We start from the raw sequence: 24,255 nt of genomic DNA on the forward strand, positions 1-24,255 counted from the left end.
CTGTAGAAGTCTTGTATTTAACTTTATTATGTAAATCTGTGGAATTTTGAGTCACGTGGAAAAGGCAACCATAAATTGCCATCTCCAGTGAAAGAGGCAGAGGGCATAAAATGAAAACTCACAGGTGGGAGCTACAGAACAAACAAATGGAAGCAATTCTTTACAGGATACACAGCTCCTTGATGCAGGATGTTATGAATGTTGTAAGTTTACCTATACTTAAAAATGCAATGGATACGTTCACAGAAGAAGAATTGAGTAAGACCTGTTAAGTATGAAGTGCCATGTGCTTTTACACTATTACAGTTAATAAGTACTGCGTGCTTTTGCACAGAACAGCTATTAAGATAGTTTGTTTAAGCTTTGTTTTATAAAAACACCTACTGAAAAGTTTAATTTTGTACTTTTGTGTACTGAAATTTACTTTTGCAACTTTATGTACTGAAAAGTTTAATTTTGGTTTTGTTTCTTAACTTAGCTTATATTTCTGTCTTGCAGAAAGCACCTCTACTGCTACATTACAGACCCAAAATGGACTTGCTGTAAGAGAACTTTATTGTCCTTCTGGACAGAGTTTTTTGCAGAGACTATCATCTGGCACCTTCTTAGTGCATCACTAATCACATGACACAAACCAGCCGAATAATTTTGGAAGACTGTAGTGCTTTCATAGCGGACTGTCCTTCTGAATATTTCTCCTAGGGATGTGTTACCTAGATTTCTGGACAGAAAATATTTATACTTATTTTGTACGAAAGAAATTGCAACTCAACAAGACACTACCAGCACTAAGTTTACAGATACTGAAAACACTTCACAGTTCCATGTAGCTCAGCCTGATTCATCTCTTACAGTTACACAGAAATAAGTTAGAATGTTGTGGGGTGGTTTTAAAATGTTGCTTTTGACACCAAGTTGCATTTAGTTACTTCTCACATTCTGAATATTTAAAAACTATATTTTTGCAAAGTGTTCTTGTGTTATATAGTATGCCTGATTGCATTGGCTTTAATCAAGTTGTTCTGTAGATCGTTGAAAATAACTAATGATATAGTGACTGGTGATATTTATTATGCTGCATTGAAAACTTCTGAAAATCTGGGAAACCAATGAGTTCGTTAATTTTGCCCAATTGTTGCTTTCCCCCACTTTCTGTTTTGGTAAAGTCTTGATGCCCCTTTTGCATGTTGATTTGGTAAGATTAATAACAGTCACTGCAGTTGATTTCTAATGTGCCCTGATACTCTGCCATGGCATCACATCATGACAAGTACTCAGAAGTGCTAGATTTGTGAATTTTAACAAATATATATAAATACATATTTCTTATTTAGCTATGGCTTGCAGAAATCAGTTTTTACTTTAGAGAGAATTTGTTGTCACTGACTGTTGAAACCCTGGCTCTTGAACAATATTGGGTGATATTGCACAATTTTTAGTGATTAAAAGTTACTTAGGTAATTAAGAGCAGCTTTATATTTTATGAACAGCTTTATATTTCCTTCACCTGTTTTCTTATGAAACCATACCTTTTTCTTCAGGACAATTACTAGATGTTATGGGGGTCAGACAAGATTATTTTTGCACCTTCTGGCCTTAACTCGTAATTTTACTTGCATCAGCCGTAGTGGATGCAAGGTGACATATATGCTGTGTGTGTGTGTACATATCTATACACATATAAACCTACATGTATGTTATGGAACGCACCCTCAATAGCACTTAGCAGAGTTCACTGCACTGTTTGTAAGGCTTTTTGTAATTGTCAGCTTTTTAAAAACCGTAGTTGAAACTGATTTCTGCAAGATGTGTACTGTATAGCATGTATAGTACAGATGTGAGAGCATTTGTGTGCCAGGGTGTAAGTTACTTAGAACTCCCAATATACAGTTTGCATCTGGACATAGCTAACCTTCTAACTTTCAGAAGCATTTTCCAGTCAGCTGAAAATGCTAGCTGCTATACCTATTATTTTATTTTATTTTTTGATAAACTGCCTTTGGATAAGAAAGTAAGCCTGCTTGTAGCTGCCCTGCTTCCTCTATCTGTGCTCCTTCCCCTCTTCTGCAACAAAGTATTACTTTTTACCGATAACAGGAAGCTGATATCACAAGAGCTTTATTAAGTATTTTCAGTCATCTTCCTCTTGAGTTTTCAAAGCACCACATTCCTCAGCATATCTCCTGCATTTTCATTCTTTGGAGTCTTCAGCTCTCCTTTCTTAGATCTGCTGCTGCAGAAGGGATGTTCCATTTTTTGTTTATCTTTGAAAACAGGATTTTTCATTTTTATGTATAGTCACAGATGTGAATGGAAAGGAAATCAAAAGTTATGCAAGCAGAAAAAGAAAGGAAGCCTACCGAAAGATGGAGATGGGACCCAAATGAAGGCTAAAAAGAGCTGCTGTCCCTGCAAACGAGGCACAAAGTAGCTAGATCTGAACGTCTGGTCCACATCCAGGCCTTGTGTGTGGGTGTGTGCATGCACACAGAGCGATGGAATTGGAATGTGGCTCTGGTTTTGTCTTACTGTTTCCATACTCATATATGTATTTCAGCTTTCACCTGTGTTTAACGTTTATTGAATTGGTAGAACAAATGAGATCCTGAGTCTACCTTTTAATGAAAACACTGAATGCAGGTGGTGTGAATGCATATGCAAACTGGCATACTGGGCCTTTCTGGAGCTGTTCATGTGGTTGTTACTGTCCTAGTGTAAATGAGGGACTGGCTCTAGCCAGTGAAGCACTGAGAATACTAACACGACTATAAACTGCCACCTTCTGTACACCCTGAATGTACAGATACTGGCTGTACCTGACGTAGACATAGAATTAAATCCCCTAGACAGCATCCTGGTTAAGATAGTTTTTGTGTGTTTATATGTGTGCACAAACGTGCACACACACACACACACGTGCATGAGATCTGTCTACCTCAGAATGAGTGTACTGCAGAAATATTTTGTACATCCAGACATTGATGCAGTGCTATTAAAAGTATGTTAGGATTTTAGCACTTTCCACTGTGTAGTTGTACAACTGAGGACTCAGTAGCAAACAAGCAAATTCATAAGCCTTTCCAATCTATCGTTTTCTGTAAAAAACAAAAAAAAAATAAATCTGTAGTGCAGAACATATATTTGGAAGTTGTTAGCCCTCTTTAGAATCACTTGAATTTATTATGGTGCTATCAATATGTTGAAAACTCTGTTGATACCTATATAGACAGGTAAATTCAAGACAGTATTAATATCTATAAATGTTTGGGAGTTTTTTTCCTCAGAATTGTGTGCAACTGCTTTTGCAATGTGTTTAGTCTGATAAAACCTCATCAGTGAAAAGAAAAGAAAAAGAAAGAAACCCCTGTTATTTTTCTAAATCATATGTCATAGTGTCTTTGGTATAGTAACTCTTTCCCTCAGGAGGGGTGTGATTGTGTCTGGACCATATATTTATTTACTCTAGCCTTACTAAAAGACTACAATGCAATTGAATTGAACTGAGAGGGAGGCCTCCTTTGGGTCAGAGCTCTGTTTCACTTCTGTGAAGCTTAGGAGACAGTTAATTTATATCAAGATTATATTGGGTAAAATGACCCTGATTCTGTTCAAAGTTGAACTGAAAGTTGGACTCAGCATAGATATCTCTGTCCTAGCGAGATCCTGTTCAGTTTATTTTGGATTTCTTTGAAGATGGCATTACTGTGAAGTAGTTTTCACAATTGCTTATGCTGGTAAATAATTACAGTAAAGAAGTACCTTGTTACATTATCCTCAGCAGCAATGAGACTGATGAATCACCCAGGGTCAGAGTCTCATTAAATATAGTTTCATTAAAAACAGAGAATTCAGATAGAATATATAATATTGAATTTAAATAAGATTTGGGGTTTTAAAAATTAACTTTATAAAATTATTTATTCTATTTTAAACCTTCTGTCTTATTTTACCATCCAAGTATTTTTGGTTTCAATGGTCCAACTTTATTTACGGGCATATAAGATGAAATTGTAAGATGTTTTTACAAGCTTCTTCCTTTTACATTGAGTTTAAGTAGCTTTTATTTGTATGTTTTTGTTTTATATGGATAAAGAGCATTACTTATGTTTTTGTGCAATAGGTTTGAAACATGCATTTATTAGGCATATGTTTAAATTGTAAATGTAGCATCTACTTACCGTTAAACTTAAAAAGGACTGTAGATGGCATTTTTGATTTGTTCAAAGGGGGTTTTATTTGGGGCTGTTACTTGGGGATGTTGGTTTTGATTATTCTTTATTTTAAGAGTGGAGTGTGGGATATAAATTTGTGTAAGTACAAGAACTATCTGTCAGCAATATTCTGAAATAAATGATCTTGCAAGAAACCTTAATGTGAATTGTGGAAGCAATCGGCAAGACTTGCAGCCTATCTGAAAATGTTTTGTGCCATTGTTATGTCTGGTATCTTTGTATACCATCAAACCTGGGAATATTTATTTTTATTGGTTGTGCAATAGTGTTTACAACACTATCACCTCTGGGGATATGGGACCATAAAAAATATCAGACTACAACTATGATGGTGCTATTTTTTCCAATAGGCTATGAGCCTTTGAAAGCTTATCTGGCTCTATTGTCTTCATAACAGCATTAATAGTCCTAGGGGATTCATTTAATTATATTTTTTTTCTACAGGATGGTAAAAGTAACCATACAGTGAGCCAATTTTACAACATTATGCATCTTACCATTGAGATAAATGTAATAGGAAAAAGCCAACCAGTCTGTACATCAGCAGATGAATCTTAGTAAGTTATATTCTCAACAACATTTAATATACATTTTGTACAGAAGGCTGGGCTGTACAGAAGAATCTAGTTTCTCTCTTTCCTCAGGTAATCACTTCGGTTTGGATGTTTCACTGGAGATGCTAATACAACCTACAATTCAGTTCCTTTGTGTAAAATTGATAATAGGACAAAAAATTGTCCTATACACTAGAATCTCTGCATAAGATATAATTAACTGTAACTGAGAGGTTTTGACATCTGTTGCTGAAGTTAAAAGCAGTAGAGAGAACAACATTAAGGAACATGGGAACAATACTTCAGTCTCTGCTTTCATCTAAACTTGCAATCAGTACAAACTCTTTCTATGAACTTGCTTTAACTTGCTTTTTGCGGCAAGCTAACGATGTTTTACCATTGAGTTACAATTTATTTATATACAAACTAAAGCTCCAGTCTTGCTATTTGATCTGTGTTTGATCCATCCATAGGGCTTCTAGGAAATCTTTCATTTAGGATATCTTTCAAGGTCACAACGACGCACCCAGATGAGAGTGGTAGGGTAGGAACTAAGTGTCCTGTGAGCACTGCCGTTGGTAACTTTGCAAATAACCTGGATGGTTCCACAGCAACACCCGGGCTCATTCATGCGAAGTCAGGTGTAGCTGAAGGATGGAGTCCTGATTTTTAAAGGCTGGGCTGATGTTTGTTTGACTTTTTGTTTGTTTGTTTTTCCCCAATTTTTATTTGAAAATCAAAGCATTGGTTTACTGGAATCATGAATTCAAGTTCAGTCATCCAAACAAAAGGAGAGTTTCTTTCCTTCTGCAACAAGATTATTTCACAGTTAAGGGACAATAAGCCAGTGCAACCACTAAGCCTTTATCCTCATATATGGCATAATAAAGATATTGAAACTGTCACAGTGTAAAACCATATTTTTGGCTTAGCTTCATTTGAAAGTTTACAATTTTTTATGCTTTGTGTTGCTGTGTATTTTTGTACTATTGGTGGCTAGTTTTGTCTGAATAAGCCTTTTTGGATTATTGCTTAATGTTTTGATTTTATGATAGTGAAGCTTGTATCCAGTGTTTTGCCAATTAATATTATATGCTTGTTAATAAAAGCAGAGAAACTAACTGAAATCCTGTCAGGCTGGAAGTTCTTGTCCCATTTTTTTTTTTCTCAAGAACATAAGGACCTAGTCAGCATAACATAATAGCACTGAACAAACCCAGTGTGACTGAAACAACATTACATGGTTGTCATCAATATGTCTATAACCCATCTTCCTCAAATAAAACAGTAGCAATGCCTGAAGGATTGCCCCACTGCCCAGGTGGAGATATGCATGTGACAAGTGAATGGCGTGCAGTTGCTGGCTAGGAAATGGAATGGCTTCAGCTGCATGGAATTAAAACATAGTTGCCCTTTTATATTAATTTATCTGTGGGTAGAATTGTACTTGCTGGAACTATGTGTTGCTTTCAGTCCCACTTTTACCTGGTCATGCTGATGCACAGGGGTAGATTGCACCACTCTGGACCACAAATGTGTGCTTTAACACGTCAAATTGCAGAGCATAACCATGCATGTTCTGATTTTATTTGGGGGACTGAGACACCTTTTTTTTTCCCCCTTTGTTTATTTTATTTTTATCTGAACTGCTAAGAAAAAAGGGCTCTTGCTTATTGGAACATTTAATGAATTTGTTTTGCCTTTCAAAAATTAGTGTCTTCTGGTATTTGGCTAGCATTAGTGCTTGCTCACTTGTTAAAATTGAGAACTTGTCTTTTTCTTCAAGATCCTTGAGAATGGTTTTAAATCCCGAACACCAGAGGTGTAAGGGGATTTTTAGCTGAAATTAATTGAAATACCTAGTACAGATACTACAGTAAACTCAAAAACACATGCTACAGTAATTGATTTCCTTGCATTATTTATATGCAGTAATATAAATTTATAGCTTGTATATAGCTTGTGTTCTCTACATACTCAGAGAACTGGAAGGACTTTTTTTTCTTTTTTTTTTTTTTTTTCCTCCTCCTTTTTCTGCTACTGGCTTCTTAGGAATTGCCAAATTGCCAACAGCTGTGGGCTGGTTTGAAGTTAGAGGGTCTTACACACAGCTCTTACTTGAACTGACAGTACCAATATATAATTGTCCTGCGGAAATCAGGCATTTGCCACTGATTAGCTTAATTTAAATATCAGCATGAGACACTTACCGTAGAAGGGTCCCTTTGCCTATATGTAGTCACATTAAAGTAATAAATACTAGCACTAATTCTTCCTGAGCAAGCACTATTTCTTTTAAATCTGTGCTCTCATCATTGGTAGTTTTAACAGTTCCCTGTACTTTGTACTGTCGGTTGCTCTCATCTGCCACTGAACCATGATGGTCCTGGTTCAGACTGCTTCTTCCCTTCTTGTATTTTCAGCAAAAAAATCCAGGAGTGCAGAGCTGATGTGCTAGAACAGAGGGCTTCTACTTCATGCCAGTGTGATTGCAGATTTGTTGACTTGTGTAAACGCTATAGTAGTTAGGAGAAGAAAACCTCTGCCATCTCTTACACAAGCAGAAGTTCATAGTGACATAACACCATGCAAGTTGTGCTGTCTTTAATTGGCATATATGTCATGGAGAAATTACTCAGGTATGCAGGGGGATTGATTTAATATGTATACCTCACTTAAGGAATGGTTAAAGCACTGCTGTGAGCATCTGTTGTGAATGTGACTTTTGAAATACTTGTTGCAAAAATTGTTTTGGAAGTCGATGTTTCGTATTGTACCATGTAAAATATACTTGTAGTAATTCAGAATGTTCTCTGCCTTTGATTTGGACAGAAAAAAAAAATAAATTATTTGACTTTCTATCTCTCTTACCACTACTTTATGTTAGTTTGAAATGAGGTGTCAAAAAAAAAAAAAAAAAAAATAATTCATTGTACATTTTGGAAAACAGAAATACATCATGGGGCAAGACTAAACCCTTGTTGTTACCTGGCCATGGTGCTGATCTACTAAACAAGAGCAGAAGCAATTCTTGTCTGACTGTGAAATTCCCAAGCTTCAAAATAAGAAACTGTGCTAATAGTTGTGTAGCTAACCCTGAAAGCAGAAACCTGCCCTGCAGCTAATAAGCAGCAAACTACATTTTTCCCCAAAGGTAATCCAGCACAAGGAATTTCTACCTGGTGCTTTTTTATTCCTTTGACTGAATTCTCTGCTATAAAAGTCAGTATTTACAAGTGGAATATCTACTTTTGTGCAATGATTTTATCTGAGTTTTCTGGAGATTAGGGCAGTCAGGAAAAAAAAAAAAAAGTATTAATTGAATATGTAAGTGTCTGGACAGGGGTATAATGCAATGCTCTGCACCTTTATGTGGCAAGTCCCTGTACATCTTTAACTTGAATCTCTCTGTGTTTTGTTTTGTTTTGTTTTCCTCTATTTTATTTTATTTTTTCAAACTTCATCTTGATTAGCTTTTCCATTAGGAATTCAAACAGTGGCCTGGAGCTGATAGAGAAAAAAGTTTACAAGAAGAGTCTCCTACCAAGGGTAAAATGTGGACCACATCTGTTTAAACACCTCTAGTCTTTCACTTGAAAATATTCTTGGACTTGCACTGTCATTGTGTAGAGATGTTGTATTGATGGGTTTGGATTAGTCAGAGCTGTACCTGATATGCTGCGTATGATGGTTGCATGCTAATGTATTTAAATGCGTGACCTAACTGTGCAAATGAGAACAAAACAGAAATCTGAGCAGCTGGCTTCGGTGGGAAGGTTGACTGGGTCATCTCCACGAAGTGATACTGCCCTTACAGCCTCGCCTCTTGTTCTCTGCCTCTGTCAATTACACACAATTCTTCCTTCCCACACCTGAGGGAAGTTTCATTTTTGTGGAAGTCTTTGAGGTTTTTTATTTATTTAATATCCCCTTTGATGCAAAACCCACCATTGTTTGCCTTAGTTCGGTCTGCTTCATTCACGAGAGCACAAGCCCAAGGCCTCAGTTGCTGTCATGAAAGATTCTGGCTGCTGGTGCAGCAATAGCGTCGCAGCTTCTGGGTAGGTCTGCTGGTTCTCAGCAGGCTGCAGAACAAAGCTTCTGCTTTAGTATGTGTTTTATAATACAGCGTATTCTCCAGGTGCTTTTGTTTTCCCACGTGAGCAATTTCTTTGTATGCAGCTGAAATGGATCGTGACAGCGTTACTTGGGTTTGTTTTAAATGTGTTTGGTTGTTTCTGAGAATGCCTGGAAAGAGACTGATGGTATCGTGGTGAACCTGGGTGGCAAGCAGAATGTATCTGCTGATCCTGCTTTCACATCACCTGAGAAAGATGCATTCTTCTGCTTCGTTTCAGCCTTACAGCTGCAGTGTCTGGTGCTTAAGCCCTTTCTTCAGCTTTCAGACTCTCACTGGATCTCGCGTGGCATTGCTTGAAAATGGCAATCGTTGGTTTGAATGGTGACAATAATGTTGGTTTGAAGTGAGAATACTGAGAAGTTGGTTCTGGGCCCTTTACCATTGGCACCTCAGCTGATTTGGTGTATCCTGGCTCCAGAGGCATAACTGGCTTCTCATTCTAGAGAAACAGCATCTTTTTTCCTTTCCATACAAAACAAGCAGCCCCAGCTCTGCGTAACTTTTGATAGGACAGTGGCTTCTTCACCACTTGTCTCTTCAAGAGCTTCCAGGTTCCATGTATCCTCATGCTCAGACAAAGTTTACATGGTTTTACTGTGGTTCACAAAACCTTACAGAAACTTTGCTCATTTTCATCTGAATGATTTGATACTGAACAGGCAACCCAAGACCCAAGCTGCTGCCAGGAAGGCAGTAGACCCTGGTCAGATGCCTCCCCAGTTCCTGGTCCTGTACAAGTCACATAGTGGCATAATTTTATAGATCTGGTTCATCCCCTCGGTGGTTATGATTCACAGGACGGTGCTGGGAGAGAGCAGGCTGCATGCTGTGAGAGGTGCCTGCGGGGTAGGCTTGGCTGGAAACCTGTCGTGGTGATATGGCCATGAAGTAAAAACAGGAGTGAAGGGAGGAGGCAGGATAGGAGGAAGAGGGGCTAATAATCTGGCTGCATGAATGAAACTGGCATCACTAATGAGGCCAACAGGCTGGGGATACATTGGTCGTGCAGTATGATTTGCACGTGTGCTTGACGTTTTTCTGGATGGTGGCTTTTTAATCCAGAAATCTCTGGCTGGTGATTTCTGCAGAGACTGTCCTATCTCTGGAGCAGGAAGAGCCGTGCTTTGCCCTGGAGATGGCATGGTCTGAGGCAGGCGTAACTGTTAACACCTACAGAGGCTCTCTGCATTCAGAAAAAGATGTGGTAACTGTCTAGCAAAACTGCGGTGTGTCCCTGGGTTGAGTGTTGAATGCACTCGTTGAACTTCAGCACATACTAGAGCATTAAGTGGGAGCAGAGCAGGGCTAGATCAGGCAGAGCTCCATCCTTGTGCAAGAGTAAGACCTGTAGGTTCCTGCATTCGTGACTGAAACTGGGAGCAGAGGCTGCTCTTATTGCCAGCCAATTATTATCCCCAATTCACAGAGAGAATTAGGAAGGGTATGTGGACTAATGCGCTAAGTGCCTGGAAAATGTAAAACGTAATTACTGTGGCTTTGGATCTGAAAGGACTGACAATGTTCCAAGGCTAAGTAATAGACTTGATGTGAAGGATGTTTGTTGCCTGCCAAAGAAAAATCAGAAGTCTCCAGGAGATCCTGGAGGCCATCAGGTGGGGTGAATTGTCTGGGAAACATTAAAGGCTGTGCCTGGGCAACATCAAAAGCACAGAGGGCGCTTGGGATGACTGATAAGTCTATGCATCGTATGGGCATAAATTAAACAGCTAAATGGATAGAAAATGGCATGGTTGGGAAAAATAAAAATAAAAAAAAAAAGTAAATCAACAGGGAAATACATGCTGCAGTACATGAGGAGCTTGCTGAGTGCTTTGGATTTTGTACTGAACGCCTCTTCAGTTTCCTTTGCACGTTGCTGTGTTCTTAGCACATGTGACTGCAAATTGTGACTCCTTGTTTTTTCCTTGTTTGTTTGTTTTTGTTTTGATTTGTTTTCCTTTATCTGGCTCATGTAGGGGTTATTTGTGCTAACAAGGCAATGTTGGACTGTTCAGCCAACCAAAAAGACAAAAAACCCTGGAAACAAACAGTTGCTACCTGCCGAGATGCTATTGAGATAGCGAGCTGCTATCTGCCATCTGCAGAGCAGCAGACACGGTAAACTGGCTACAGATTTTCTGATGACAGTTCTTGTTGTGACACATTTGTGTACTGTTTGGTCTTCGGATTTGATTTTGTTTGTTTATTTTCTGTAAGTAAGATTATTATCAATCCACTTCAGCAAGGCATCGGCTGGGGGAGAATTTTGCTTACAACAATGGCCCTTCTTCTGATTTCCATCTCCCCTGGCTGTAACAGTAAAGAGTGAAACATGCTGCCACGTTCTCCTTCCTCCCAGGAAGGCAGAGGATGAGGCAGCCCTGCTGGTGCCTTTGGGCTGCTTCTGCCAGCTGTTATCAGAAGAGTGGAGCCTGTGTGTCAGCAGCGTGTCTTGGAGCAGCTCCCCTCCCGTGGTCTTCTCTCAGGATGTGTGTGGCTTTTGCCCAGACAGGTGTTACAATAGGCATCTTCCATCTCCTTGCACACAAGCCTGTAGCCAAAACCAAGGAGGGATGCTGCTATTCGTGTGCTGCTCAGGGTTTCCTCAGGTCCCATTGAGGCCATGGAGCATTGAGACAGAAGCAGCAGCCTGAGATGGTCTTTGTGTTGGAGGACAGCCCTCTGCCTGCCTTCAGCTGCTGCAGACTTGTCTGGTGGACTCCAAGCTGTGGAGGAAACTGATCTGCAAGTGCAGAGCCTCCTTCATTGTGGGCAGCAATAGCCCTGGAAATGCCAGAGCTACAGCATGTGAGCAAACACTGAATTTGGGGTGCTATCCCTGGACTGGCTAAAAGAAATGTGCTACAACAGGGCTGGGTTGGATGCTAATAATCCTTTTTCATCATAAAAATTGTAATTCAAATGCTTTTGTCCTCCGTGATGCTGATGCCCATCCTCTTGCTTAGTGGGCATGAAAATAAGCCTCTGTCTTATTGAGCTAGAAGAGCTTTCGGCTTTTCTTGAAGCTCCTTCTTCTGATTTTTTGTCTTGCTGTGCAAAGGGTTTCTATTCCAAAAGTGTTCCTTGCCAGCTGGTGATCCACTTTCAGTTTGTTTTAGAATGGTGGGAGATACCCATTCAAAGTAGCAATAAAATAAAATATAAAATAAAATGCTGAGCAGCACTCTACTTACAAAAGTGCTTGTTTTCAGTGTTGCTTCAAGGTAGCAGAGCCAGATTTGGGGCTCAGTGAATGAAGCCTGTTGAATACTATCAGCTCCCTCTGCCAATACTAGAGCAAAGCCTTTCTTGGGGTGCTGCTTAAATTCTCTCTGCAGTCCTGCTTTGGGGGTCAGTCGCTGTTTGTCCTCATCCCTCCTAATCTGCTTCTAGAACTGATTAGTGCAGCCCAGCACACAGAGCTATGCTTATTTCCCAGAACTGGTTTCTGAGTGAAAGAGGTTGTGCTCTGAAATTACCAAGAGAGTTGTACATGCTTGACAAAGCACAAAGCGGATAAAATCACGGATTTTCATTTATTTTCTTAATCAAAGAACAGGTTGATGGTACTGGTCTTCTATCTAGAAGCCCAAGCTCATTAAATGTCACCAGAAACAAAACATGCTCTTTCTCGTGTATGCACGTATGCTGTAGCCTCTAAGCTATGTATGCAGTCATCTATAGGAAGAATTTTCTTGCAAAAAAAACACTGGCAATACTCACATTGGGACTGCATTTTGGTAACACTGACCTGCCATGGTGCTCCTTGTGGGTGTGCAGATGATTTATCATAAACTGACAACTGTGTGCTAGATTAAGTGATGTGGCACCTGCTGAGGCATGAGGTCCAACCTATGTGGCAGTGTCGTGGCCATGCCCATCAAGGGGTATGTGCATCTGGCATGAGAAGCGTCTTTCACAGGGAGGATGCTGGTGGTGTAATGAGATAGGAAATAATGAGAGGTGGTGTGCCATCATGGCAAAGTTGCCTGTAATCTCCTGGCACCACAGACTGTGGCTTGTCCTGCTGAATCTAACTCAGAGAATGGCACCCTACCTGCATGTTCAGGGCTTCCTTGGATAGGTGTAATATATCCAAGATGCTCAAGTGATGATTTCAAATGCCAAGGGAAAATATTTAATTACAGCACTAAACAAACTAGTCATTCTTACTGCTTAGCCCCTGCTGCCATCCTCCAGCCTATATGTTTTTAAGGATCGGTAATGCAATGTATTTTGTTGCTAGCTGAGTTCCTCTGCATTCAAGCATCCCTAGGACTGGTAGTGGTGAGCAAATAAGTATCTTCCAAAGATACTTCCAAAAGTACTTCAAAAATTCCCAAATTCAAAATTCCAAAATTTCAGAATTAAATAGAGGTGGAGAAATGTTCCTCATGGAGCAGAAGAAATTTGGTATTGCAGCTGCAGACGTGCAGGATTGCAGGAGAGGTGGCAGAGGAGAGCTGGCTGAAGGCCTTGCCCACTTCTCTTGTTGGGAAGGCTGGTCAGATGCTGACTGCTGCAAGTCATCCGTGCATGGGTGACAATGGAGCAGCTTCTCAGCTCAGCTGGATGTGTGGCTGTTGGTCTTTGTGGTTGTTTTGCAGGTGGTAGCTGCCAATATGGGATAAACAGTCTGTCACACAGCTTTTGTTTCTGAGCAAAGCATCACCCAGCTTGTACTCAGCAAGAAGCAGCTGGATGCCCACGGAGAGGAAATGCCAGACCCAGGGACAGAGGCCATCTCCTCCATCAGTTGTCCCAACTGCACTACTGTGGCCATTCTTCCTGGTTCTGGGATCACAGCACCACCTGTTCTTCTTGCTGACTGATGCCATTTTGAATAAGGTGTGTTTTTGTTGTTTGTTTTTTTATTTAACCTGTGACCCTAAAGCTCAAAAGTAGGGAAGGAAGTGAGGGCTGAACAGACAGGTAAGGTATCAGAAACGTGCTGTTGGTGGATGAGTGGGATGAGTGTTATGAGGATGAGTTTTGTGTCATGGCTCAAGTGCTCCCAACTTCCTTCAGGTTTAGTATTGTTTTTCTCAATAATATTTCTTCAGAAAGATTTTTATTTTTATTTTTTTAAACTAGACAATGTAGTCAACAGAGTATTTAGAATAAACTATTTAAATCCCCCATTTACATTGTGTTAAACCACAGCAAAAGTGAATTGCTTTTAAAACTCTCCCGAGCGTGCCTGTGTTTGAAATACCTTCACAGTGCACCCGCCTGCTTTTGAGGACCTGAAGCACTTTACAGAAATCTACGTGCTGTCACCTAAATGCAATCCTTTGTGCAAGAAGAGCCTTGGAGAGAAAGCTGTGAGTAATGCCTGATAATCACAGGGCTGTGTAGGAGACTTTGGGAGCTGGAACGCAACCACTCAGCGCTGATTTAATCCGTCTGTTTTGGGGATGAGGGGCCGCTGTTTCTCAGTTTACCTGGCACTTCCCCCCGTGCTGTACTTCTCTAGTATTCAAGTTTGGGGTTTTAATAACTTTTCTGGTTCCTGTATAAACTAAAGTCAAACCATTTGTGAGCTAAAGGGCTACTGGCTCCGTATGCACAGTCCTGGAGGCCATAACCCTCTGCAGGAGCTGCTCACGTCACGGTTCTCCTGTTCTCACCCTTACCTGGGGCCTTTTCTCCCGTGTTTGGCCACCTCTCTGTGCTGCAATGCTGATGTGGAAAGGGCTGTTCTGGTAGACTACAGAGCTCCATTTCACTTCACTTTTTTAGACAATACCAGACATTGTATATACCAGACTATGAAAGCCTCTCAAAAATTGTTTAAAAGCGCTGCAATGTATGCCACAGAGTGAGTTGCCCCCTGTCAAGTTCTGACTCTTCCTTTGCTCAGCTGGGGCAGTTTTCAGCGTACGTCTAACTTCATGGTGCAAAGAAACTGTCTTGCCACTTGGAGTGGCATTTTCCCTTTTCCAAGCACACACTGGAGGCATGAACACAGGCCACATTGTGCTCTTACACGTGGATGTAGCCCACTTGGGCAGAGCTCAGAACACGTACAGGTGGGTAAGGGGGACAGGGGCTCTATTTCTGAGTGAGACATTGTCTTGTAAGCGCTACCAGATCTGTTCCTCTAGAACACGTGCCAAGTGCTGCTTGTCTTGTTTCTGTCTGAAGGACTCCCAGGCAGTGCCTTCAAGCATAGGCATTGGTGTCACACAGGAGCTTAGCTTGCCTGTCAGGTAGTGGGCATCACCACTGTTCACTGCTCAAGTCTGAGGGCCAAATGGCTCTGGACTTCGTATTCTAAATCTCTACTTCAGATTCTTTGCCTTTTCCAGCTTTTGGGGTTCCTTTGTGTTTCATTTGTCTTTCCATAATTATAGGTTAAAAAACACAGGAGACTTTTATTTTTATTTTTATTTTTTATTTTTATTTTTATTTTTATTTTTATTTTATTTTTTAATGCTATTGCTTTAATTTTTTTTTGATCTTGCAGTGAAGAAATCTCTACCTGGTGCTTTAAATGCTACTGAAGTAGGATTTAAAGGACTCAGAACAACAGTGCTAGGAGAGCAGGGGAATACAGGTGGTTAACACTACGATTCTTGGATGTAGAGTTCATAGTTCTCTCCAGAGCAATACTTTACTGAACTATTTCCAACATGCTATTATGTTAACAGAGGAAAGACACCTCAGCAGAGAGAAATGAAGAAAATAGCCTTCTACTGTGGTGCACTGTGTTAAAAGGCAGCAGTGGTTTGCTCTAGGTTGTTGGATCCAGCTGTATTTTAGCAGAATATTTAATCTAGAATTACAAATATGTGGACTTTGTGCTGCTTTGTACACGCTTCGGTGTTGGTTCTGCTATACTCTGTCGCAATTCACTGGAGCTGTGTTAAACCCTCGTGAATAAAAGCATGCACATTTTTCCTCTTGGCTGTCTGTACACTTATTCCTCTGCTAAAGAGGTATCATCATAATGATTAACACAAAACCTTTCTCAGACATCCAGGGTGACTGAAAGAGCATTTTATAGCATTTTCATTTAGATGAAAAAACACCTTATATTCACTACCAACACTGTCCCCTGCCCTATCCCACACCAATAAAATGTCAGCTACATTATTTTAGCTCTGGCCTTCAGCATTTCATCTTTGCACGTGTAGAGATTGATCCCCGAAGATCCTGTAGGGATGCAGATGGAGGAGTTCACAGTGCTGGCAGTGAAAGTGATGTTTCCTGCATGTGCTCATTTTCCTAGCTGAGCTCAGCTCCAACAGGATGTCCCGTAAGTGTGACCAAGGGAAACATCAATGGAGATGCATTAAAAGACTCTTCTGATTCATTACACAATTCTTCTTCCAGGAAAATAAATAAATGATAAAATAAAATAAAATAAAATAAAATAAAATAAAATAAAATAAAATAAAATAAAATAAAATAAAATAAAATAAAATAGCTTTTCAATATATTTGTCAAATTAACATTGTTTGTCTCATTATGCAGTATTTTGAAAACTTTTAACTAGAACAAACAGTTGTTAGGACAAAGAGTGTTTAACGCTGACTAGTCTGAATCTGACACAGATGGAAATAAATTAAATGTACAGATTTCTGAGATTCTAAAAATCAAAGTCGCATGTCATTCAAGATGGACTGAAGCTTGTTGGCTTCCCAGAGGTGCCTTCCCCATGGCTACTGAGCCATATACTGCAGTGGAGAGATCCCAAATCACAACAGCAGTACTGTGACTGGCACAATCTGTGCTGACAGGCAGCACCAAGATTTTGAGTGTGCTGACTGGCCTTTACTCCATGCCTGTGCCATGTGGCTTCTCTATCAAATCACTTCGGAAATCTGCTGATAGCACCGAACCCCAAAGATGCTGTCTGAGTCTTCTTTTCTGTGACCTTCACCTTGCCTTTAAGCATGGAAGGTCAGGGATTCTCCACAGCTCTGTACAGAATTTCTAGGTTGGAAGAGACCTCAAGGTCATCGAGTCCAACCTCCAACCTAACGCTAACAGCCCTCCACTAAACCATATCCCTAAGCTGTACATCTAAGCGTCTTTTGAAGACTTCCAGGGATGGTGACTCCACCACTTCCCTGGGCAGCCTGTTCCAATGCCTCACAACCCTTTCTGTAAAGAAGTTCTTCCTAACATCTAACCTAAAACTCCCCTGGCTCAACTTAAGCCCATTCCCCCTCGTCCTGTCACCAGGCACGTGGGAGAACAGGCCAACCCCCACCTCTCTACAGCCTCCTTTAAGGTATCTGTAAAGAGCGATAAGGTCACCCCTGAGCCTCCTCTTCTCCAGGCTGAACAAGCCCAGCTCCCTCAGCCGCTCCTCGTAGGACTTGTTCTCCAGGCCCCTCACCAGCTTCGTCGCCCTTCTCTGCACCCGCTCAAGCACCTCCATGTCCTTCTTGTAGCGAGGGGCCCAAAACTGAACACAGTACTCGAGGTGCGGCCTCACCAGAGCTGAGTACAGGGGGACGATCACCTCCCTAGCCCTGCTGGTCACGCTGTTCCTAATACAAGCCAGGATGCCGTTGGCCTTCTTGGCCACCTGAGCACACTGCTGGCTCATATTCAGCCGACTGTCCACCATCACTCCCAGGTCCTTCTCTGCCTGGCAGCTTTCCAACCATTCCTCTCCCAGCCTGTAGCTCTGCTTGGGGTTATTGCGCCCCAGGTGCAGGACCCGGCACTTGGCCTTGTTAAACTTCATGCAGTTGACCTCAGCCCATCGGTCCAACCTATCCAGATCCTCCTGCAGAGCTTTCCTACCCTCAAGCAGATCGACACATGCACCTAACTTGGTGTCATCTGCGAACTTACTGAGGGTGCACTCGATGCCCTCGTCCAGATCATCGATGAAGATATTAAAGAGGACAGGCCCCAGCACCGAGCCCTGGGGGACGCCACTAGTGACTGGCCTCCAACTGGACTTGGCTCCATTCACCACGACTCTTTGGGCCCGGCTATCCAGCCAGTTTCTAACCTTGCAGGCCTCTGGCAGGAGAATTGTTCCTGAAAATAGAAGCAAAGTATTGTGCTTTATTTGGAGGAGGGGAAAAAAAAGAAAAAAAATAATGCTCCTGAGGCTGTGACATGTCTCTTGCCAAGACGATATGCTGTGAATTAGGTGATACAGGTGCACCAGCATCACACACCACGCTGGGCTCTTTCTCTGTAACGTGGTGGTGGTGCTCACCCCCGCAGGAAGAGCAATAATTTCTGGAAAGCCTCTGCAAATGAGGGTGAGGTTTCTTAAACGCTCTGCATAGATTCCTCTCCTCATGTGTTCGCCTTTGCCGGGAGTGGAAGCGACTTCTCTAGGGCAAGCATAATGGAGTACAGCTGGCAAAGCCAGTGCGTGCTGTGCTGCCTGCGGGTGCTGAATGCAGCAGCAGCGATGGCAGCGACCAGCGGCAGGCTCTGCAGGCAGCTCGGGAGCCGGATCGCAGCCAGGGGTGGGCTGTTTGTGCTGTGTGGCAGGAGGGGAGGCTGTCATCCACAGAGCACTCTAAAAGCAACTAATGGTTGTTTTCATGCTGCACCTCCTGTGGGTTTGCATTCAAGGGCTGTCCGCGTTGATATTCTCAAAAGCCAGTTTCGTTGAGCTAATTGCGGATTCAGGGAGGGCAGAGGAATCCGAGTTCGGCTGGACGTGACGTCTGATGTCTTCCCTTCAGCCCTTGCACTATCCCCAGCATTTTGAAAAACTTCCCTCATCCAGATGTGGGCGTGAAGGTACCCCAGTGGGCTCCTTGTGGGACAGAACAAAAGGGGCTGAGAGGGCAGAGCCAGCAGAGCCCGCATGATCTAGTTCATGGCAATAAATCGGGGGTAGTTAAGTGAATCTGGGCTTTTCCAGCTCCTCAGTACAAAACTGACCATAGGTCTCAGTCAAGTTGGTCTTGGAGCTCTGGATGGCTTTGGAGCCCTTCCCAGGCCTTCGTGGGCTTTCTGAAACACAACCTAGAGCTGAAAATCATGCGCTCTTATAGGAGCACTTCCTTTAAGTGCTTTGTGCCTAAGGGAACCAGCAGTGCACGCAGAATGCTGCATGATAACATAGTGAAATATTTCAAGGGCACGTCAGATGGTCGGGCTGGTTATAAACAATGCTGGTGGAAACCATGCGAAAGGCACATAAACCTCTTCCAAAAATCCCTGCAGGGAGGTGTTGGTAATACCCTCCCACTGCAGCTTCATTACCGACATCTATCCTACAGTTAGAGAAAGAGAGAGATGACGTTCCCCAAATATTTGTTTTACCATAGGAAGCAATGCACACAAGTGATTGAACGATCACAGTATCCCTTCATGGTCAAATATTTCTTTTTTTTTTTTAAGCCTGCAGCTGACCACTGCCTGCCTTAGAGAGAAGCTGGAGGGCTGCAAGATTGTGTGAGATATTTTACTGCTAATAACTGGAGTAAATTAACTGCTGGCCGTAGGAGAAGTTAAATTTAGATGTCTGCAATGTACTCAGCTGTGGGAAGGCAGCAGCGATTCCTGTTTATTTCATGGTTCTGAATTTTATTTAACTCTCTGGGAGGAATGCTGAAAGTGATGAGAAGCTAGCAGAAGGGTGTAAAATAATGGAGGCTTATCCAGCAATACATTAGCTTGGTAATGAGTGCAGTCTGTACCAGGGAGCTAGTTGGAGACGCTTGAAGCATGCTGTAGTTTGGAGGCTGTTAAGTAGATTTAGGCAGGAAGAGTAAATGGGGGATCTGGAACTGGCTGTGGTGCTCTCCAAACAGGTAATAAAACTTTCCTCAGGACATGAATAATCTCTGGAAGGAGAATATCAGATTTTCTCCTGGTTCAAGGAGAATATCAGATTTTCTCCCTCAGCCCTGTGACTTTATCCCTGTGAGGAGTGCAGGCTGGGCTCCTGCTCTGACTGCTGCCTTGGGCAACGTGTCCAGTCCACAGCTCTGCTTTTCTTATGAATCAGCCACAAACATGCAGTGGTTCGGTGAAACCAGGAAGTGGCACTGTTTGAAAGCAACTATTTAAGGCTGGTGTGCAGCCTCTGCAAAGGCAAGCTCACAGACAGATGGACGGTCTGGTGGGACAGTGGGATGGAGCACATCTCTGAATTGCCTAGGCTGCCAAGTACCTGTGTATCTCACCAGATGAACTCTGAACTGGATGCTCTAAGGGTGTCATTTCTGTTCAGGCTCTAGTGAAAGGTGTGTCATGGCAGGAATGAGGAATCACTGTTTTCTTCCACTGTGCCCAGTGCTCCCAGGGCATAGATAATTCAGAAGTTTCCTTCCTGCAGTGCCCTTGAGAGGCTTTTTCTGTTCCAAAATTTAGAATGCAGAGAGGGCATACGTGTACATAGGAACAGTCCACATTTTTTTTTCCTGAGGCCTCAGATCTTCTTGAAAGTCTTTTCATCTTTGAAAAAAAAAAAAAATCAGTGCTGTGAGGCATGCTAGTGAAGGACTGACACCTGCAAAATTAAAGATGCCTCACGTTTTGCATGATGATCTGGTGGTACTGCCCAGTACTACTGTATGCGAATCATAACACAGCACTGCAAAATCTGCAAACATCAGAAACGGGCTTAGATTCCCCCTCAGGGAGAGAAGAGATGCTTCAGCCCCAGGGCATGCTCACCGCACATCTCCCACCTTTGTGGAGAGCACCAGCTGCCGTGCCTCTTGTTGGCGCTGAGGCCACTTGCTCTTTTGGAGTAACCCAGGTTCACTGCTGGGAAGCTACCACCCAGGCAGCATCCACCTTACTATTTCTTCTGCATTCCCTGACCTGCCAGTGTTAACTGCTACTGAGATTTTCTGGCTTAGCCGAAGTTGTAAACATGTATTTCTTTTGGCAGCCTGTGGCTGTTTTTGTCCTTGATTTTAATTAAGCCCAAACCACGGAAATTAGCCTTTCTGAGTAATATCTTGCATCTTCACCAGAGGAACTTTCTCTTCTGTATCACCTTTTTGTTAAAAGCAACACTTTTTTTTTTTTTTTTTTTTTTTTTTTTTTTTTTTTTTTTTAGCAAAAAGGGTGAGCCAAAAGAGAAGGCTAATCTTTTGGCATTTACTTACAAGCCTGGCTTTTAATTATGCTAAAATCTATCATTTTGGCAACATATCCAGCCCTTACAGTTCTCGTGAGACTTCCCGTGCCTCCTCCCGGGAGAGCAGCGTCGTTAATTAATTAAGCACAGGTACAGCACGGCAGGGCAGTGATTCACGCTCAGACGTCACTCCCGGCACAACCTGCTTTCGGACGATGCATTTTCAGCATCAAGGGTGTTTAAATCCTGCCAGTCCTATCAGACGGGGGTCACCTTATGCGATGCCGGGGGAATTCAGCAGTCCCCGATGTTCCCCCGAGGCCGCCCCTGTCGCCGCCCGGTGTCGCTGCCGCGCTGCCTGTCGCCGCTCCCGACCCCCGCAAGGCCACCCCGCCGCCCCCGGCTGCCAGACTTCTTCAGCCGAGACTCTGTCGTGATGCTTTTCGAGGACTCTTTTTGCACGACTCCCCCCCTCACCCTCTTATTTTTTCCTTTTTTTTTTTTTTTTTTTTTTTTTTTTTTTCCTGGGACGGAGCACTAAGCCGTGCTCGGTTCCCTTTGATTTATGTTGAGGGCCGGTCCTCCAGCTGGCAAAAATTACCCAAAATACATTAGCGAAACTAGTTCAGCATCGATCAACGATTTTATTCCCCGCTTAAATTCAATTTCTTTATTCTGCAGACCACAGCCTTAAAGTCAAACTGCAGTAATGTGATTTGGGTGGGTAATAAAAAAACCTTGTAAACATTCAGAAAATGTTTATTCTGTGTAATGCAGCTGAATGCACTAAAATATCTGTTAATTCACGGCAGAGTAAAATGTATGAATCGAGTTTGAATTTATTTTCCTGCAAAGTTGCTGAGTATTCACCTTTTTTTTTTTTTTTTTTTTTGAGATTGTAAATCCTTGTCTTGTTGCTTTATTCATGCAGAGAATGTCACTGTATGTACCCCAGCTATCTTCTTTAGCATAATTCCTCTATCCTTCTGCTTAGTTTAGTCTGCCTCCAGAAGTCAGGTCAAAAAAAGTGAATCACAGTTGCCCCAGGAGAGCCAGCTTCTACCTTGAAATTCATGCTAAAATGAGTTTTCTGCAAGTGGTCTGATAACCATGTTCTTTTTTAATTAAACTTTTTAGCCTATGGAGACTAAGGAAGTCAGGTAGATGATTTTGTACTGGGAAAAGTACCACTACATATTTCACAATTACTTTTTTTCTTACTTCTCTGTTATTTATTACTGTTATATGCCTTGGAAAAATTGAGTATCAGACATAATTTTTAACATACTGCCAAGCTCTAGAAAATGAATGGACATACCTGTGGTATTTATTTTTTTATTTTTTATTCTTTTTTTGTAAAAGCTACACTGGACTTTGAACTGAAACATACGGTTCATAATCTTAAAATTAAAATTAATTTTCTCTGGCTAGCAGCAGTGTTTAACATCTGTTCCATTTCCTTTTGTACAATTCGCAGAAAAGTGAACGGTATCATTATGTTTTCTATGGAGTGCATCTGCACCTCAGCCTTGTGAAGTTAGAAACGAGGAATGAAGCTCAGAGATGGGAAGGACACAACTTTTCTGCCTTTGGCTGTCAGAGCTGGGCTGAAATAACCATTATTTACTAAGTTTCCAAACTCAGTAAGTACTGGTGAAGAGCTTTGAGTGCTTTTGTTCAGAGTCCTGTTTCCTCATCAAAGGAATGATTAAAGGAAGGGTGGTACCACTGAGGATTAGTGATTGAGATGTTGACGGCTTTCTGCCAGGGAAAAAAAGGAGGAGCATGCAGATGGAGTCTTATTATGAGAGATGGCATTTGAAAGTTTTGGGGATATCTCTGTTGTGTATCTACATGCAAGTTTCATGCTCATGTTCTTTCAAGAACAGAGCATGAATTTTACAGATTGGTCTAGTTGTTCAAGGTGACTCTCAGGGAAATGCTACATTTCACATCTCTTTGGCTTTTCCTAAGTGGACTCTTGGCTTGGAGCATCTGAAATCCTGGCATGGCTTTTGGCTAAGCGAGCACTTCGGTGATGCCAGCCGTGGCTGTGTGGCATGGCCAAACTTACGGCATGCTGCAGGGGGGCATGCCAGCACCCATTTTCCACCTCCACAGAGACTGCAGGGCTGTCCTTGCATTGTCCAAGACATAGGTACATTACATTACCCTGTCACAACCTCTGGCTGGCAAAATCAACCCCAGTGGGGACTAAAAAGATGTGGGGAGAGCTGCTGTAGATCATCCCTCAGAACCAGCTCTGCTGGAGGCAATAAGGGCTGCTGAATTGATTAATATCCACCGTAAAGGTTGGTGGCTAAAGCATGACTTGTTTCTTTGCTCTGCAAACAGAGAAGCTTTACCCCATGCAGTCAGCAAAGTGTGTCCCTTTGGGCTGGTACAGAGTGAAGTCCTTCACCAGCAACTCTGTTCTACATGTGTGAGGCTCCCACGGCCAAGAAGTTGGAGAAGGCAACTTGGGGTGGGTCTGCTGGAAACAGGCCATGGGGATGGACAGAAGGCTGCTCGAAAATCACAACAGCCATATCCACGGGAAAGAACCTCCCTTTAATAGGCAAAACCAAGCATTTTCCCCTCACTGACAAGGACCTGATACAAAACCTTGTGCGGCAACCTAATCCCTCAGCTTCAGTGCAAAATGGGCATGTGTAGGGCAGCATTATCAGTAGTGGAAAATAATGACACCTGTCACTGATGACTTCAGGAGGGCTTCAGAGGATGCCCTACATGAGAAGATGTCTCATCATTTGATCTGTGCTGGCTTGTGATTTTTATCTCTGGTAGGTGAATTTAATTTGTCACCACCCTGATGAGTTCTGCTTGAATGCATTTTCCTCCCAACACTGTCAGGCTCAGAGAGGGAACAACAGAAGTTCTGTTTCCCAGATCAGATAGAGGAAGCAAAGATTTCAGCCTCCCTCCTGTGATATGGCTATGATTGGTCCATCACTACCAACATATGGCAGCATAAGGTGCACCTGAAAATGTAAATACACAAAGATGGAAAGACCACAAAAGACCTCAGCTGCTCTCAGTATCCACTTCTGCATTAAGGCTATATCCTTAATAAAATCCCAAGCTGAAACAACCCAAGTGGAGGATTTTGAAACGTGTAGTGGAAATGGGGTGTAGAGCAAGGGGAAGACATTCTGATTTGTGGCTATAGTGTAGACAGAAGTTACCCATAAGACTGTAGCCTGTGCACTTTGAGGTTAAATGGAATTGAACACTTTTTTTTTTTTTTTTTTTCTTTAGAGCAAAGAGAAAATAAGAGGC

The 24,255-nt window shown here is 42.0% G+C and overlaps 1 protein-coding gene across 5 annotated transcripts in view; it reads left to right on the plus strand.

The window, feature by feature from the left end:
• PCGF3 (polycomb group ring finger 3) overlaps positions 1–5,913 on the plus strand; it is a 58,064-nt gene extending 52,151 nt beyond the window's left edge. For all 5 annotated transcript variants that reach the window (XM_084503899.1, XM_084503898.1, XM_084503901.1 and 2 more), the window contains one exon: positions 499–5,913. In XM_084503899.1, the coding sequence (XP_084360025.1) occupies positions 499–546 (48 nt within the window). In that variant the 3' untranslated portion in view covers positions 547–5,913. The remainder of the gene's footprint in view (positions 1–498) is intronic.
• Positions 5,914–24,255: the final 18,342 nt, after the last annotated feature.

This window comes from Aythya ferina (assembly GCF_964211825.1).
Source record: "Aythya ferina genome assembly, chromosome: Z".
Classification (NCBI taxonomy): domain Eukaryota; kingdom Metazoa; phylum Chordata; class Aves; order Anseriformes; family Anatidae; genus Aythya; species Aythya ferina.